Source organism: Podarcis raffonei, chromosome 5, assembly GCF_027172205.1.
Source record: "Podarcis raffonei isolate rPodRaf1 chromosome 5, rPodRaf1.pri, whole genome shotgun sequence".
NCBI lineage: Eukaryota > Metazoa > Chordata > Lepidosauria > Squamata > Lacertidae > Podarcis > Podarcis raffonei.
The window spans coordinates 62,729,308-62,746,813 of NC_070606.1; the positions used below are offsets into that span (position 1 = coordinate 62,729,308).

A 17,506-nucleotide genomic window follows, 5' to 3' on the forward strand; every position below is an offset into this window, starting at 1 on the left:
ATGATGGGAGTTGTAGTCCAAAAACAGCTGGAGGGCAAAGTTTGGCCACCACTGCTCTAAAGGAACAGGTTCATAGTCAGGGGGTGCTCTTGGACCTAGCTAGCATTATCATTGGAGGCACAAGTGTCTTCAGAGGCCAGGAGTACCTACACCTGCTTTGGCTGGTAAGACAGCTTTGGTTGTTCTTGGACCGCAATAGCTTACACACAGTAGATCACGCACTGTTAGTGTCAGTACCTGATTGCTGCAACATGCTTTATGCAGGGCTACCCCTGGGTTGGGTCTGGAAACTTTAGCTGGTACAGCATGTCAAATTCCTGGCAGGAGGGACTTTCCAACAGCATGTAACACCTGTGTTGCAGGAATTGCACTGGCTGGCTGTATGCTATCAGGTCAGCTTTATAATGTTAGTCCTAGTGAACAAAGCTCTAAACAATGTGGGACCAGGGTACTTACTCCCTATAGGTTGGCTAGAGCCGCTAGAAATTATCACTGAGATTGTCATAGGCTGAGCTTTTAGATGTGCCTTATTACCCATACTCAAATCCCTCTTTACTGAGAAAGGAGCACTCAGTGCAATAGCCCTTGCATTATGGAAGATCTCCCCAGCAGATGTGAGGCAGATATTATTATTATTTCAGCAAACATTCCAGTAATGTTAATTTTTATCTGATCACTTTTGCAATAATAGCAATATATGTTTATTTATATTGAATTTCATGTTGGTTTTAGTTTAGGCCAGTGTTCCCACCTGTGACAATAACATTGAACCTTCTTTCTGTCTTCTCTGATATTACCTATCCCTCCCAGTTACGTGTCTTCTTAAAGTTTGACAAGCATCCCTCAATGCCCTCATCCAAGTCTTTTCTAAAACTTTTAAGCAGCACAGGACCTAGGACACAGTCCTCTGGCACTCCACTGAAAACTTCAGGTTTATGCTGAGCCATTAGTACTGTAAGCATTTGTTGGGTACAATTGCTCAACCAACTATGAATTCACTTAGCAGCAGTATCATATCACTCAACCAACATTTTCTCATCTTGTCAACAAGATAAAATGGGAGACCTTTTCAAATTCTTTGCTGAAATTAAGATATATTGTCTTTGTTGTTCCCATGATCTACGAGACTAATAACTTTATTAAATGAACACATATTAAGAGATTAAGAAAGAACCCATCCAAGTTTAGAAATTTATAAACAGCCTTACAGTATTTATATTATTATAACGGTATACAATTTGTTGCATTACTATAATTCTTCACGTCATGGGAATCAATAGGAAGTAACTAGTTAAAGGACTGGGGGAATAAGTCCCACTGAACCAGATGATACATGTCTCGGAACTTGTTGGTAGGGAATGATGGGCATTCTGGCATTGATTTGGGGTATATTAAGTCTCATATTTGATTCACTTCCCATCTAACTGTGAAAGAAAAATGCACCAGCCTCAATCTGGAAGCAATTCCATTCTCTTGGTGGCATGACTAGTAATGTCACCAATAAATGTGTTGGCATTTCTTCAACCCACATATATCATAGATGAACTTCAACAACTACATACATAAATTTGTCAGGAAGGTTGCCGACACTGATAAACCTTTTAAACTGCTACTGAACTTTTGCTCTGCGTTGTTTTTTTTTTTTAACGTAGGGAAGACATACATATACACCAGGAACTAACATTAGGGATGCTTTCCCCTTGGTCTTAGCAAAATAATCAAAATTGAAATATATCTATACTGCAATCAGGACTTTAACTATGAAAATGTTTCCCCTAACGTATGTGACAATTGTCATTGTTTCAAGCCATTCTCCTAAATCTGTGCTCATAAGAATAATTTAAAAATGATCATATTACATCAGAATCAGTTTATAGTGTGACTCTCTGGGAAATGTGTGGGTGAGCATGATCCTTAATATTTTGAAAAGTTCCGCTGCAGATTAACACTTTAACTTTAAATCTTGTGAACAAGGGACAGCTCACCTAATACTCACAAATAGGGGTCTGTGCTTGGAAGGAAGAACTGTTAAAAAGAAACCAGAAATTGCTTTCTTCAGTTGAGAGAAATGACCGGCGTAATCTAAGTATGGACTGGTTCTGCACAGCTCACATCCCTGATAAAATAGCACTTTAATAGGTTATTATTTAATAGGGGTAGCCCTTGAAATGCTGCTAGACTGCAACTACTATTACCCCAACCATTGGCTATGCTGGCTGGAGGGCATCACGTTGGAAGTGGCTGCCAGTGAGTGGAGAAAAAGGTGGCAACAACTAGACTTGTTTTAAGTTGGTTGAGTCACTGAAAAAAAGGACACAGCTGAATTTATCTGGGGCATTCAGAATATGAATCCTATTGGCCTCAAGCCATTATTTATTTCACCTTCTCCTTTCTGTTTATCTCACTGTCATCCCCAAATTCTGAACTCTTAGGAACAGCATAGCATAGAATAGCATCATCCCGTAGCATTATGAATCTTACTAAGAAGAAAGTATCAGTTTATTCTTTGCTTTCTGTTTGAAGAGAAAGAAACAACTACTATATTTGAGTTGGGTTTTTTTGATTGATTGATTTTACACAAGAGGCAAGTTTCCATGTATCCTTCCAGATAGCATCAATCAAGCAGCAGTAAATGGGCCTGCCCATAACATGGTTAAGAAATGCCTAGAGCTGGGGTTGGGAACTTGATCTGGCAGGTGGGTTGGTCACCTGTCAATCACCTGATGTCAGGTGACTTTTATGCCTTGCACATGTATTGTACAGTGCATTGAAAAGCACTTGGTAAGACCCAGTAATCAAAATGCCAAGTCTTGAGAAGCCCCTTTCAAAGTGCTGTTTTGCACAGAACAGCACTACCCAAATGGGATGGCCTGGTGGACTGAATTGGGCCTATGGGCCAGAGATTCCCCACACCTGGCCTAGAGAAAAGCAATGAACCCACAAACTTCCTTGGAACTGCAAATCTCCTTGATGCTCAAAAACCACGGGCAGATATTCTGAAAGAATGCAGATAACATCACCTTCTCAAATCTAGTCTCTCTTTTATTCAGCATAATCTTCATCTTCTTCATATGAGGTCTGGAATGTCTTGTTTTGAAATTGGATGGCTAAGAGGAAGCAGGAGGCATACATCTGTTGGAGTGCTGTTATGGTGACAGCCAACAAGGGCCCGTTATGAAACAGGCCTGAAACCCAGAAGAATGAAGGAACTGACGAACTGGAGAGGTGGAGAGGCAGAAGCAGTAAGAAGAGAAAGGGGTCAAGTCAGGGACGTTGGGAGGAGACAAAGAGGTAGAGGGATTGATAAAGGAAGGCCGAAAGAGGCTGTGTGTCATTAAAAGAATAGAGTAGGATAGAGGCACTAACCACAAGATTGGTGAGGTGCAAAGATGGCATGCTCAGACCAAAGAAAAGCCTTTCAAAAGGAAGACAAAAGTGAAATAACCCCCAATTTTGCTAAAGCTTTGGAGATAGAGCCAGCAGCTAAAAAAATAATAATAATAAGGAAAAAGAAAAAAAAATCAAAGACAAAGATCCAATCAAAGCACACTTCATGAGAAATGTGAACGGCACAGCTGCTGCATGGGGGGAGTCAATTTTGTCTGACTCAAAAGAGCCCCCAAGAACAGTTCACAGGATTGGGGGAGAGGGTGTTCCCTCATTGAGCTATTTGGTAGTTTGGCCTGTTTGTTGATTTAAAATCTCAAATCCCCCAGAAAAAAAGGAAGAAGCCAGCTCTTTCGGTCTGAGACTGCAGGACTCTTCCCCAATCTCCCTCTCTGCCTTTTCTAGGCCCTTTTCCTCCCTTGCTGGCTCCCATTTTCCTGACTCCTACTTAAAAGTGAGGAAACTAAAGCTTAGGACCTCTTGCCCAAATATCAAGGAAAGATCCTCATGTTAATACAAAGTTAAATTAATCCTAGTATAAAGTGAGCAGCTTCTGAGGTGCAGGTTTATGAATGTGGGCCCGTGAAGGGCAGGGCTGTGAAGGTAAAATGATGAATATTTGGTTCTGCCTGAGCAAAACAGGCAAGGATATTGCAAGGACCCCAGTAGGATCCTGCCCCCTCATTTGTACAGAGTATGCATCCATTGCCAGACCGTGGTTGTTTTTCTGCCTTTGTGAGAAAATTGAATAGTGTGATGAAGAATCGTATCTTTCTTAACAGCAAACTGAATTTGCAGTCCCAAAGGCACAAGGATGAAGCCTTTTGCTGCCAAATATGGAAATTAGAACTAACCATGTTTGCTTTCAATGAATAATTTCTCTCCAGTGCTTTTCTCTGCCAAATTGTAATGTAGCAGAAATAGCTTCAGTCACTTACTAGGTGGGACAACAAATGGCACTGGTTGGTAGGGTCATCCCAAATCATTATGGTGAAGGACAAGATGGCATCCCACTCCAGTTCAGCTGACTCTTACTTGAAGACTGGTAATGGGACAGAGTCCTCCAGAATAGGCTACTTGGCATACACAGCTCTGTCCTTCAGCACCTGCTGCCTGAGGTGGCTGCTTCACTCTGCCTACTGGCAGGGCTGGCCCTGCTGGGTGGCCATACAAAAGCAACTGTACTTTCAAGCATATTCTGGAATTCGTTCCCAGAACTTTATTCACTACCCACTGCTCCTGTGTGCTGAAATCCTAGTTTCTATCCTTTGTCAGAGTTAAATACCCCAAATGCCAGTCTTCAGCATTTGCTGAGCAATGCAAACAAGAAAAGTTTGCCTAGTTTTTTAATGTTTTCAGCATTTATTTCCTGTTTCTATATTCTAGTCCAATCAACTATCCTTCTCTCTGGAATGACGCCCTAGCGTTCCTTTATTCTAGAGCTAAATCTTAGTTCCCTCCATGTCTCCTAGATCAGAATTATCAGGGAAGTGCATTAAATGCACACTCCTCACATCATACTGTACAGGAGCAGACAATGAAACTAGATTATCCTCCTGTTTTTGAGACCATAGGTATAAAATACGTTTTTTTAAAAAACAGTCCTGAGAGAAGGCGCATAATTGCAGAAGCTTTAGCTCTGCAGACAGGTTCTGGACATTCACGTCTAAGTTGTTGCCTCTCCAGAAGCCATCCCCTCATTTGTCTTCCTGCCAGTTTTCTCACAGTATATCTGATTCCTCCTTAGGTATGCTCAGACCCTTGCTTTTTTGTTTTGTTGGTTTTGCCCCCTCATTTCTGGAACTTGTTAGAGAGCTCACCTGTCCCTGAGTGCCTTAACATGGGAACAGTGTCAGAATGCAGGTCTCTTATGCGAAAGAGCTAGTTCCTTCCCAGCATGCTCTCCTAAGACCTCACCAACCTTCCTACTAAACTGAACAGGGGGGAGCGGTCGTAAAATGGATCCTGGCCATCATACAGCGGGTACTCCGGAAAGATGTCTTCCTCCAGGTCATCCTCCTCCTCCTCCTTCCCCACGTGCTGCTCGTCAGCAGGCTCGGTGATGTCGGAGTCAGGGTTCGAGAAGGTGGGGGAGGGGGTGAGATCAGCCATGCGCTCGCTCATGCATGTGTTGAAAATAGGAGAGCTGTTGCAGCCAGAGATATCTGAACTAAGGTTAGTACAACAAGATAGGAGACAGGTTAACACCAGCTATTCCAAACACACAGAGAGAGACTAGGCTTGCTCTGCCTTTTCTTTTAGACCAAGCAGCAGTGTTAATAAGGAGGAGGGAAAGGAATGGAAAACCTCCCAGGCCAGATACATCTAACAGAGGAGCCACCAATGCCATCAGCTAAAAATGGTGAAGACCCAATAAATTTGATGTGAATTCCTCCAACGGTTCTCACCAAAACAACTGTGGAGCTTGATAATGTTCTTCTGACTCATTGGTATGGGAAGAAATTCCATTGTGAATCCTGACAATGGAATATATAATGCCTCAGATGTACCCAGATTTATTAAAATTCAATGGGAAACCCTTTCTGCCTGGCCCCCAACAATTCCCAGCTGGTGGCATCACATTTGTTTCTAACAGTTGCATGGGAAGCACATGATAACACACATTATATACTGGGCAGTATATAGGCAGATACACTCCAAATGACACACACAAATGTACAAATCCTACAGCAGGGTTTCTTAGCTGCGTTCCATCCTACAAGCTATTTTTTCTTCAGGTACAAGATCATATTACCTCCCCACAGCCAGCCAGAAGGATCTTCTGCATGGTAATACTGTACAGGTGGGTGGCCACAGTCCTCCATGGCATCTATTTGTAATAGTTCCCACCAATCCAGAGGTCACAATCTGCAAGCAGGGAATCCTGCTTGAAGCGCTACAATTTAAGACTTTAGAAGCTAAGGTGGTCCATCCTGGGTCATGGAAAGACCAGGCTCTAAAAGCCTCTTTTGACCTTGCTGTAGGAAATTTCAGCCATCAGTGATGGTTTTGAGAAAGAGAACATAACTTTGGACACCATGCACTGGACATCATGCGTAGCTTTGTGAAAGGGCTGTGTCAGCATATATGTGCGTGCATGTGCAGCTCACAGTAAAAGAGCTTCTGCACCGATATAAATGGGAAGACAACCCACTCCAGTACATAAATCTGGAGAGCAGAGAGCGATCCCTACAAAAAGGGTGAGATGCTGTGCAATTATCTTGTTGTGTGATCTAATCTCTACCCAACTGTGGAAGGAATGCTTGTGCAGCGCAACATCAGTTCTTGGGCCATTTCCTTCCTTGGGTCTCTTCAGTTTGGCATGATATTTTGACAGATCAAAGCTCTCACCTGCCAACCAGCCTGAACCAAGGGAAGCGATCATAAAAGGGGTCTCCGCCTGTCACCACATTGTCACAGTCTTCTATAACACTAGAGGGCACTTCAGCCGCCCGATCATACATCTCCCGCATCAGGTCCAACCTCTGCCTGCAATGGCAGAGAAAACAAATTAACTCACACAATGGTGGCTGAGTAAGCAATTCTCCACTGGGCTACTTGCACCTAAACCATTATCTTACCTGTGTGCCCTCAAAAGCTGGTGCTGAAACCTGCTCTGCTCACTAGAGGCACATTAACACATAGGAGAAATTTCCATCTCTCTTGGGACTGGCAAATAAAAAATGCTTCTCAAACAATAGTGGGAGCCTGTTTATACTGAATTTTGGCCTTTTCACTCAAGCAGTAGTGCATGCTCAGAGGAAGTGGATGCATGATTATTCTGGCATGTGCAAAAATCAGAATTTGGTCCAGGTGATGAACTTGTCAAAATGTAGACTGATCAGAGGCATGTCAAATGCAATCTAGCTTTGATACATGTCAAAAGGTTTCTATGAGATTTCTGCATATATAATCACATAGCATCAAATAGCAATGTAAATTAAGGTGGTCATCCTGCATTGCAGAGATTATAAGCTAAAATTTATCTTTTGACTTTACCTAGCTATTTCAGATAGTATTGGGAAGGAGTATACTTCAGAAACCAGGCACAGGTTGTGTTATTTTGCTGACACATGCACAAAACTTAATTCCCATTTCCATACTCGACCCACCTTCCCAGATCATGGCATACTTGAATGCTTATGTATATAAGTCCTAAAATAACCTGTGAAGGCAACATTAACACGTTTATAGATATACAGTCGTACCTTGGTTTTCAAACAGCTTAGTTACTGAACGTTTTGCCTTCCAAACGCCGCAAACCCAGAAGCGGCTATTCCAGTTTGCAAACTATTTTTGGAAGCCAAACAGTCCGACAGGGCTTCAGCAGCTTCTGATTGGCTGCAGGAGCTTCCAGCAGCCAATCAGAAGCTGCGCTTTGGTTTCTGAATGTTTTGAAAGTTGAATGGATTTCCGGAATGGATTCTGTTCAACTTCCAAGGTACGACTGTATTTCCCTTTGTCAAGGGCACAATTGGCTTATTGTGAAATAAGAGGGCTCACTACCACGTCAGACAATAGTCCTATATTCTGTATCACCTTCCTCCCAGATAATCAAAGTTTCTTGACTTTCTGTCAGCCAACTAGTTGCCCATGGTGCTATTAAAATATATTTGCTTACCTGAGTTTCTCCAGAGTCCAGTAATGGGTTGCTCCATTCTTCTGGTCCTGCACCTCCACTGCCACAATAGTCCTCGGGAAAGGACGTTTCTCACGGTCTTTGGCAGCATCCGGAGGAAGCAGGTCTGGAGGCAGAGGTGAGTACAGGGTGTCTGTAAGGAGCACAAACTGAAATTGAACCTGGAAGGGAAAGGAAGGGAAGCGTTATTGTTGCTGGCTTCCTCATGCACAGGGGTCACTACTCAGGACACCCTCTTCTCTCACACCACATATAAATTATGACAGCAGGATCTTCACTCAGACAAGAACCCTCAAAACTTACTTGTCTTTATCCAGGTCACTTGTAGTTGCAGCCACCTGGTCTGTGGTCACTCCATTTCATATCTTAAATAATTTAATAACAGCAGCAACCACCAGTCCCTTTCAACGGTTATGCAAGGATACTTTTTTGCTAATGTACCTGGGTGAAAATACTCTGGTAAAATGCTGCTTTTCTGGTAAAATTCCTCCCCCTCCCAAGCTTTTTTTAAAGAGTAACTGTTAGTCAAACAACGTAATATTTCTCTTAACTTCAAGGCCCTGTGTCCCTCCTCTCATTTATATGTTGGTTATTTCAATAACCATAAAAATTCCCTTGTAGGATCAAACAAAAGTCCATTTAATTAGTTTGGTTTTAAATCACAGGTAGATGCTTTTGGACATTCACAAATCTGGCATGGCCTTTTCCTGTTCTCCAGAGCATCTGGTACACTGAAGTTCAATATAGCTGTCATGGCTAATGGCCAATTAACCAGGGCCAGCCACACCATTGGGCAGGGGGATGCTACTTCCTCCAGTGGTAGATGTGGGGGAGTACAGGGTGTTGAGGGTACAGTTGTATGTGCCCAATTCCAATGAATACTATTTCATCTGAAGAAACAGCAACAGAAGGCGGAATAGACAATGCCAATCACCATTTGTCACTATGACAGAACCTGCTCACCTTCTTCTTCAGCTCCACACTGATGGCATTGGCCTCCTTCAAGAAAATGGCATTGCCCCACAGCTGGTCCCGAAGAGATGTAAACTGGTACCATTTCCACTTCCTGAAGGCCCAGAGCGCCTGCTCAAACTCTCGCTCTGTCCATTGTACTGGTGAGATAAACACTCCACATGGTCACTCTCTTCAAAGAGCAAGTCCTTGCTGACACCCCTTGATTATAGCTCACATTATCTTCTCCTCAAACATACTGTCTACTGCAGGCTTCCTCAAACTTGGCCCTCCAGATATTTTGAGACTACAATTCCCATCATCCCTGACCAGTGGTCCTGCAAGCTAGGGATCATGGGAGTTGTAGGCCGAAAACATCTGGAGGGCCGAGTTTGAGGAAGCCTGGTCTACTGGCAGATGGGCAGAACAAAATCCTGGGTGCAATGGCCTTCAGACAGATCCCCCAAACTCTTTTAATACCTTGGGATACATTCTAGCATGCCGAGCTTGAAAAAATATACTCTAAGGACTGGTTTCAGCAAACCACATTCCCTAGCTAGTTAACTTCCCAGCAGCCCCCCTACAAAGGTTCCAAAGGAAACAAGAAGACATTATTGCAATGTGGTTGCTCAGCTTGTTTGCATGAGCCCAATTGCCATTTATTTTCATACCTACCTGAACCTCTAGTTCTGGGGCAGCTAGCACTGTACCCCACATATGTTGTGAACTACAACTCCCATCATCTCTGACTACTGGCTGTGCAGGCTGAGGCTGATGGGAGTTGTAGGGTGGAATTCAACATTGTGCTGATGGAACCATCTCCCCTCCCCTCTCCTCCCCCTGTACACTGTTCTGGGGTTCTGCTAACCATCCAGAGTGGATTTTAGAGGAAGGGGGAAATGGGGAAAGGAGAGAGGGGAAAACCCCATTGCACTTCCACTAGAGCACCAGGTTGGCTGAATTCAGTGCCAAATCACCTGGAGAGCACTGGATTGGGGAAGACTGTTCTAGCTCATATTTGATTTCCTGGCTAAACTTGATTTTTCTGACTAAACTTGCTTCTGACCTAACAAGTACAATTTTTTTACAAACACAGTTTGTTACACTATGCAATCACAATCATTCAACAACATGACAAAACAGCAATCCTAACAGAGCAGTCCACTAAACAATGCAGTATTTATATTTATTTAGTTCTTGGAACTGGGTACAGCCAGACTGTAGCAGACCCCTGTCCTGGACAGCCACTTCTAATCAGTTTACTGTAGACATTATTCAGCTCAATGAGCCAAAGGCCTGACTCAGTATAAGCAGCTTATCTGGCATGTATATGCCACATAATCAGGCTTCTATGTATGGGAATAGAGACCTAATCCCAGTGCTTTTTTCCTTAAAAAATAGGTGCCAGTACTCCCAATGAAGTTGTTACAGCAGGTGCCACACTTTTTAACAACAAGAAGAGGTGCTGGTACTTTGTACCCTTGAGAACCCCCTGAAAAAAAGCACCGCCTAATCCTTTTCAATTTATTACTTCCATATACTGAGTGAGCAGTTCAAAATAACAATAGCTTGTTTGCACTTTATATTAGAATATAAGTAGCTGAATACAACTCACTGAATGATAGGTTTAATAGCTTTTTCTTTTCAATGAATTATTACCTTCATCCTCAGGTTCCTCCTCTTCCTCATTAGCCTCAGGATAATACCTTGAGTCCATCTGCTTCTGCAAAGCCTCCAGTTTACTCTCATAATCCTAAAAGAGCAAACAGATGAGCAGTTAATAATCCTATTGCCTGAGTTTTGATATTATGTGCTGAGTCCAGGTAAAACCAAGAAATTATTCCATTCCCTGATCAATACTTTCCATTTCCTTAGTAATCACCATTTCAGTTTAGTGGTTTGTGAAGTTTCCTGAGATACAGAATTATAAGAAACTATACCTACATAGATTATTCATAATTTTAAACAATGTGGGACATTAGGTGGGGACTATTATGTGGAGTTCTTGACCTTTTACAAATGTGATTATATAAGAATCTGGCTTGCTGGGAGATGCAAATCCTAGTCATTGTTTCTCTTGCAATTTAGGTGGTATAGCGCAGGGGTGGGCAGATAGATTTTATGTAGATACAGCAGGGATGTCTGACTTCCAACTGTTTGATAATGGAAACAACAAAATGACACCTCCCCTCTAAATTATACTGTAGAAATGGGGGGCGGCGGCACACACAAAGACCAGGAATGGGTGTGTGTGAAAACTGTGAGCTCAATTCTCTCTAGTACTCAAAACAAATTCCTGAGCTCAGAATTCTTTAATTTAAGTAAACATTTTTTGCACTTGGCTCCAGTTACTGCTTCTAAGGACACTACTAAAATGCATACACACAGTAGATTCTGCAAGCCTGTGCTATATAGTGTCACATCCTGGAAATGATTGTCTCCCCTACCAGTTACAGTACAATTTGTCTGCTTTATGCTACTCTCGTAACATGTGCAAAAAGCAACTTGTTTATTACTTACAAGTCTTTGCTGCTCCAGAAGGTAATTGGCTTCTTCTCTTTCCTTCCGGTACTGATCTTCCAGTTCCTGAAGCCTACATAGAGAAAGGAATGACAGAATGTCCATGCAGTACTGAAAACTGCAGAGAACCATTACATTTCCTATTCCCCTGCCATGTTACCTTCTCCATATCCAACCCCTGCCCCCTCTCGTGTGTGCATGTGTGAAGTTGCCTTATACTGACTTAGACCATCGCCAGCTAGTCCAGTATTGTCTCCTCTGACTTCAGGATTCTCTGGCAGAGGCCTTTCCTATCACCTGTCAACTGGAGATGCAGGCATTGATTCTGGGACCTTCTCTGCATTCTCTGCATGCAATGCATGTACTCTGTTACTGAGCTACCACCCTCTGAATTATGCAGCCCTGTCAATGAGCTCTTCTGCATTCTTCCTTCCACTCACCTCTGTTCCATCTCCTGCTTCATGTCAATGCCTTGTTTCTCCAATAGCTCTCTTTGGGCAAAAGCCCAGTCCACTGGTTCGGCTGGGGTCTCTGCACATGGAGTTCGCTCCCGCTCCTGGCGTGCCTGCTCAGGGTGGTTAAATCGAAATACATGGCTCTTTCCCATGATTATGCGATTTCCTGTGCAGAGAGGGGAGCATATTTACTAGAGGGGTAGAAATAGGATGGGATTCCAGTAACTGATCAACACATTGCTAAGATGATGAAATTATGTCCAACTGCAAAGCTTCTGTCCCATGACAACTCACCTGTCCCTAATGACTTCAATACAAACCATGCTCAACCACCAGTCCATTCGGGACAAAGAGACCCGCTTTCAGAAAATTATTTCCATGAGCATTATTTTATCAGGGAGAACTTTCCAACCATAAGAGCTGTTTGAAAGTGGAATGGACTCATTCAGAAAGTAGTGGACTCTCCTTCATTGGAGATTTTTAAGCAGTGTTTGGATGGCCACCTGTCATCTCTAATTGAAATTCCTGTATTGCAGTGGCTTGGACTAGATGATGCTCAGGGTCCATTCCAACTGTACAATTCTGTGATTCTATAATTCCACAAGTCTATCCCGCCATAGTAGAGAGCTACCTGATTTCATTGAGTCTCTTACAACACTTTTCTCCTATTCCTGATTCCCTTCTACTGGAGAATGAACCTACCTGATCTTAAGATGCTGGGCTCTGTTACTTTCTTTCCATTGACATAGGTGTCTGCTCCCTCACAAGGTTCTAGAGTCACCACTGCTATGGAAAACGCACAAAGGGAATTGGGAGAGGACAGGGAATAAAACAATGTGTGAGAATTACAGAGAACAACCTTCCCCACAATCTTCTTACAAATACAATCAATAAGCTTGCTGAGAGGGGAACCAAAACCTCTGCATTAAACCTACATACAGAAAGCAAGGCAATGCCTTCATTCCAAAAAAAACCAATTTTTGTTAGATATGATATTTTAGACTTGAAGGTATCTGTTCATAAGAACACATCAAGATATGGCCCAGAGGCTCCAAAGGAGCTATAGGGATAAGGTTGGACAAAAATATTTGCTGCTTGAAGCAAAAGATCATATTATGCTCATTCCTCCATTACATATACAAATGCAGACTGGACTAGTGGTTGAATCTTACTTTAACACTCAATGGGACAGTGTCCCCTAATGCTGGGAAGGGGAACCTGTGACTCACAAGAAGATTTTGGACTCCGACTTCCATCAGCCTCAGTCACCATGGCCAATCAATTATGCGAGTTGTAGTCCACAGGTGCCCCGTCGTTGCTCTGTAGCAACCAAGGGCAACATATATGAAAGGCTAGAATTCAGTCTTGTGGCAGGACTGTTGTGATTATTGCTAAAAGCCTGCAGAGGTCAAACTAAGCTGATACAACCGAGAAGCAAAGAGACAGCACTTCCCAATGCAGTTACTTTCCAAAGTGCTCCATTTTGAAAGGCAGGTAGGGAAGAAAGTGGTATTCTGCATACCCATTGGCAGCAATGGAGACAAATGACTTAGAGAATAACTAGGTAGAAAAGGAAGCCCAAGAATCGTGAGGCTCTCTGTATGGGGGTACCTTCACTGCCAGCCTTAGTGTCACTTCGGAATATGCAGTGCTCTTCTTTGATGAAGTGACCGCTGAGGACAATGTCCTGCCTCCTCTCAGCATCTTCTCGACCAACCCTGTTGGGGCAAAACACAGTTGCTGAGGTTTCCAAAATGGCAAAGCATTTCTGATTAATAACAGAGCTCCTTGGACCAACCCTATTAGGGTCCCAATGGACAGGAAAGCTAGAAGAATACCTTTGCAGAAAGCATCACAAACACCCCAAGTCTTGTTTAGCTGCAGTAGCTATTGGTTTGCTTCTAGTCACAATTCAAGATGCAGGTTATATAGAAAGCCTTAAGCAGGCTGGGCCAAGTCTATCTTAGTGAGCACCGTCTCTCTTATGAACTACTGTGTCCACTAAGACCGACGGATGATGGCCTGTCGGGGATCTCACTTCTGCTCCATATCCATAAGGAGAAGGGCTGTTTTTGTAGTCTTGTTACAGCTCTGAAATGTCCTCTAGGCAATGACTCAGGCCCTAGTTCAGATCTAGTTACACAAAAAGGTACTTAAGCATGAGTCCTTTACCAAAATGTGGGTGAGGTTCAAATACACATCCCACTGAAAGCAAATCTAGGCAGTATTTGCATTCAGATGCTTGTGTGATTTACACTCATAGTTTCTGTTCCAGCAAATTATATGTATATGGACTGCAGAAGCCTGCTTCCACACATGGATCTCCTTAGTCTAGCCTTCCCCAACCAGGTGCCCTCCAGATGTTTCAGGCTACAACTATCATCAGCCCTAACCGGTACATAGTCCAAAGTATCTGGAGGGCATCAGGCTGGAAGGCTGCCTTAGCTGAATGCATGTATGAAAGAAGAACTTGATCTGTGAAATCCTTTTAGCTTTGCCACTTTCTGGCTCCTAAATAGTTGGATGGTTTGGGATAATCCATCCTTTTGTTGTACATTTTTGTCGTTGTATTTTTGTATATTTTTTGCTGTTTTCCCTCTTCTACACTGCTAGATATGCATGCACAGACTTGGAGAGTAACTAAGTGTGTTTTACTACTTTTAATATTTGTTAATGTTTTGTGCTGTACTCTGCCTAGTGGGGTTTTTCTTTAGATGGGCAATGTAGAGATGTTATAAATAACCATGCACACATACAAAAAGGTACAATGTGCCAAATTCAGTCTGTGACATCTCCAGTTGACATTTGAATGTAAAACTGCTGGTGAAAATCACATCAATGTCCATCTTCTCTGTTAATCCTGGCAAAGTTGTAATTGTTACTATCATTATTACCTGGTTATTCCATCTTTAATGTAATACAGAAGGCACTCGGACATGAGTGGGTCCTCATTTAGGTTGACCAGATGTGGTGTCTAAGAGAGACAAGAGAGAGGTAGAACGGGGGGCGGGGAGAGATTAACACCATTTTCTTTCACAGGCCAAGGCCTAGCCTTGCTCTTCCGACAAGTCTGCCCTTTTTCAGAGTGACCTAAATGTGCCACAGCATTAATAGCCCAAGACATTTTGCTGCCCAAGGAAGGCAAATTCCACCCCCCCACACATATTCCACATATGGGGGGGGGGCTGATGAATCTTACCTGAACACAGGTTGATAGACAGTGCCTGCCACCATATTTAAGGGGAACAGGCTAGTTCAGCGGGTGCAGGGTAGGCCTGTCGCCACCACCGCCATGCCTCTGCCCTCACTGCTTGCCCTTCCCAACCACTCACTGCTTGCCTGTGCTGCTCATCCTTGCCCCCCCCTTCCCACTCACCTTCCCACCCAACTCTAATCCGGCACTCCGGCAATCGTCAACAGAGTCTCACCAGAGTGATGAACCAGAAGCCGCTTTGGTGCGACTCTGCTGACAATCGCCAGAGTGAGTGTCTTTTGGTCAGGCACTCATGCTAGAGCGCCAGACCAAAAAAACCAGGACATTCCAGGATAGAAACAGAAGCCGGGACTGACTTTAAAACGGAACAGTTGGCAAGTCTGCTTGTGGCACCTTAAAGACTTAACACATTAAGATTCACTTCATCAGTATGATCCAATGGATGAAATATGGGGACTCCTCCAATCACAACATAGAATCTTTTCAGGCTGAGGGGTGCATGGAAAGTTGTTGGGGGCTATGTCCCAGCAGTAGCAGGGGCCAGAACCATACACCCTTTACACACACTCACTCACACACATACCTCCCATGAAAACATAGCCATATTTTTAATTCTCAGTAACGCAATTCAAGTTGCACTTTCCATTTTCCTCAAATACTGTATTTATAAAGTTTATAAGAAGAGGGAAAGCTCTGCTACACCAGTTTTCTGTCCTGACTGTGCAAAATGCAGAACGAACTCACTAATCCCTGCAAAATAATGCAGTTAACATCAATGTGTAACCAAACTGCAAGCCCCACCTTAGTTATCCAAGGCCTCAAACTTCAACAGGCATTTACATTCCAAAAATGTTATGTATGCAGTCACAAAAAACACTGGCACTTTTCATATTTGCAAGGGCCAGAAGTCCACCTCTTTCAGACCCTCCAAGTGTCCCTATTTCCTAGGGACGTCCCTGATTTAGAGAAGCTGTCCCAGTTTCTGATTCAATCCCAGAATGTCCCGCTTTTTCTTATGATGTCCCTATTTTCATTGGAGAAATGTTAGAGGATATGGAGTTATCCGACCCCAGAGCCATCTGAGCCACCTTCCTGTAAAGGGAAGGGTTTTTTTTAATGTTTAATGTTTTATTATGTTTTTATATGTGTTGGAAGCTGCACAGAGTGGCTGGGGCAACCCAGTAAGATGTGTGGGGTATAAATAGTAAAATTATCATTATGGAATGAGATGGCCCTATTTTCATTGGAGAAACGTTGGAGGGTATGCTCTCTAAGGCTTTTCACTTCTGCTTGAGATTCTTGTATCAGATCTTCTTGCAGAGTAAGGAGCAGCAATTGCACAACATCAAAACTCTCTTCCTGCCCTGCCTTCAAACATATAGCTACTTGTCTTAGGAAGTTTATTTCCTTCAATTTCTATGTCTCCTCTCCAAAATGGAAATAAAGAGCCATTTTATCAAGCATTTTCCCACACAATAGAAAGTGATATAAAAATTATTAATAAAAATGTGATTCATCCTACTGAAACAACATGCTCACATTACCAAGTGTTCAGAAAAGAAGTACATTTTAATTTTAAAGGTCTCACTCTGCCATGTGCAAGGTCCTCATTTTGGGGGTTCAACAGATGAACATTATGTTAGATCAAATGACTTACAGAACATTACTGCCATTGCCATCATGGAAGCCCTTCTTGGAAAGATATCAGCATTGCAATTATCACAGCAATCTGAACACCATGCAAAGTGGACCAGATACCATTTACTCATGCAAGGATTGGAATCCCACAAATAGCAAACATGCGTCCAAGCAGTTTTCCACTTGTCCTGTGATTTCTAGGCACAGGTCCGAGCAGTTTTGCCTTTGCCCCACTGCTTCAGCCCCAGAAAACCTGCTCTTGGGGGAGGGGAGGCAATCTGCTAAAAACTCAATTGCCATTTGTTCCAATTTAGCTCTAAACCATGGGTTTTCCAGGGGGGAAGCAGATGGGCAAATGGAAGTGTGGATGAACCCGAAGTTTCAACAACTGTTCTCAGTATGAAATTATCATCTTCACTGAAAAGCTGTACCTATGCACTTTAAACACTGATCAATCAGTCAGAAGTAAGGCAGTGAAATGATTACAATCAGTTGATTGACAGCCCTGCTTATAAGTATGAGCAGTTACTGGAGCAGGCACGCAGATGCAACCGCCATGCTGAGCTCTGTTCTCCTGCCTCTAAGCAATCAACACCTGAGGCCTCTCTCCAGAGAGGAGGCAGTATGATGCAGAGCTCTTTCCACTACTGAATTAGGCACCATGTAACGTAACATACTTTGCTTGTGACATGGGGCAGAGTC

At 43.0% G+C, this 17,506-nt stretch overlaps 1 protein-coding gene across 30 annotated transcripts in view; it reads right to left on the reverse strand.

Moving 5' to 3' along the window:
* Positions 1-17,506, reverse strand: part of KIF1A (kinesin family member 1A) — a 111,089-nt gene that overhangs the window by 40,616 nt on the left and 52,967 nt on the right. For 13 of the 30 annotated variants that reach the window (XM_053389722.1, XM_053389719.1, XM_053389718.1 and 10 more), the window contains 9 exons: positions 14,847-14,926; positions 13,564-13,670; positions 12,655-12,738; positions 11,938-12,118; positions 11,498-11,570; positions 10,637-10,730; positions 8,990-9,138; positions 8,009-8,187; positions 6,739-6,876 (listed from right to left, as the gene is read on the reverse strand). In XM_053389722.1, the coding sequence (XP_053245697.1) occupies positions 6,739-6,876; positions 8,009-8,187; positions 8,990-9,138; positions 10,637-10,730; positions 11,498-11,570; positions 11,938-12,118; positions 12,655-12,738; positions 13,564-13,670; positions 14,847-14,926 (1,085 nt within the window). Of the gene's footprint in view, positions 1-5,308; positions 5,558-6,738; positions 6,877-8,008; positions 8,188-8,989; positions 9,139-10,636; positions 10,731-11,497; positions 11,571-11,937; positions 12,119-12,654; positions 12,739-13,563; positions 13,671-14,846; positions 14,927-17,506 lie in introns of all 30 variants that reach the window. The other 17 variants (XM_053389699.1, XM_053389707.1, XM_053389710.1 and 14 more) reach the window with 3 other exon arrangements.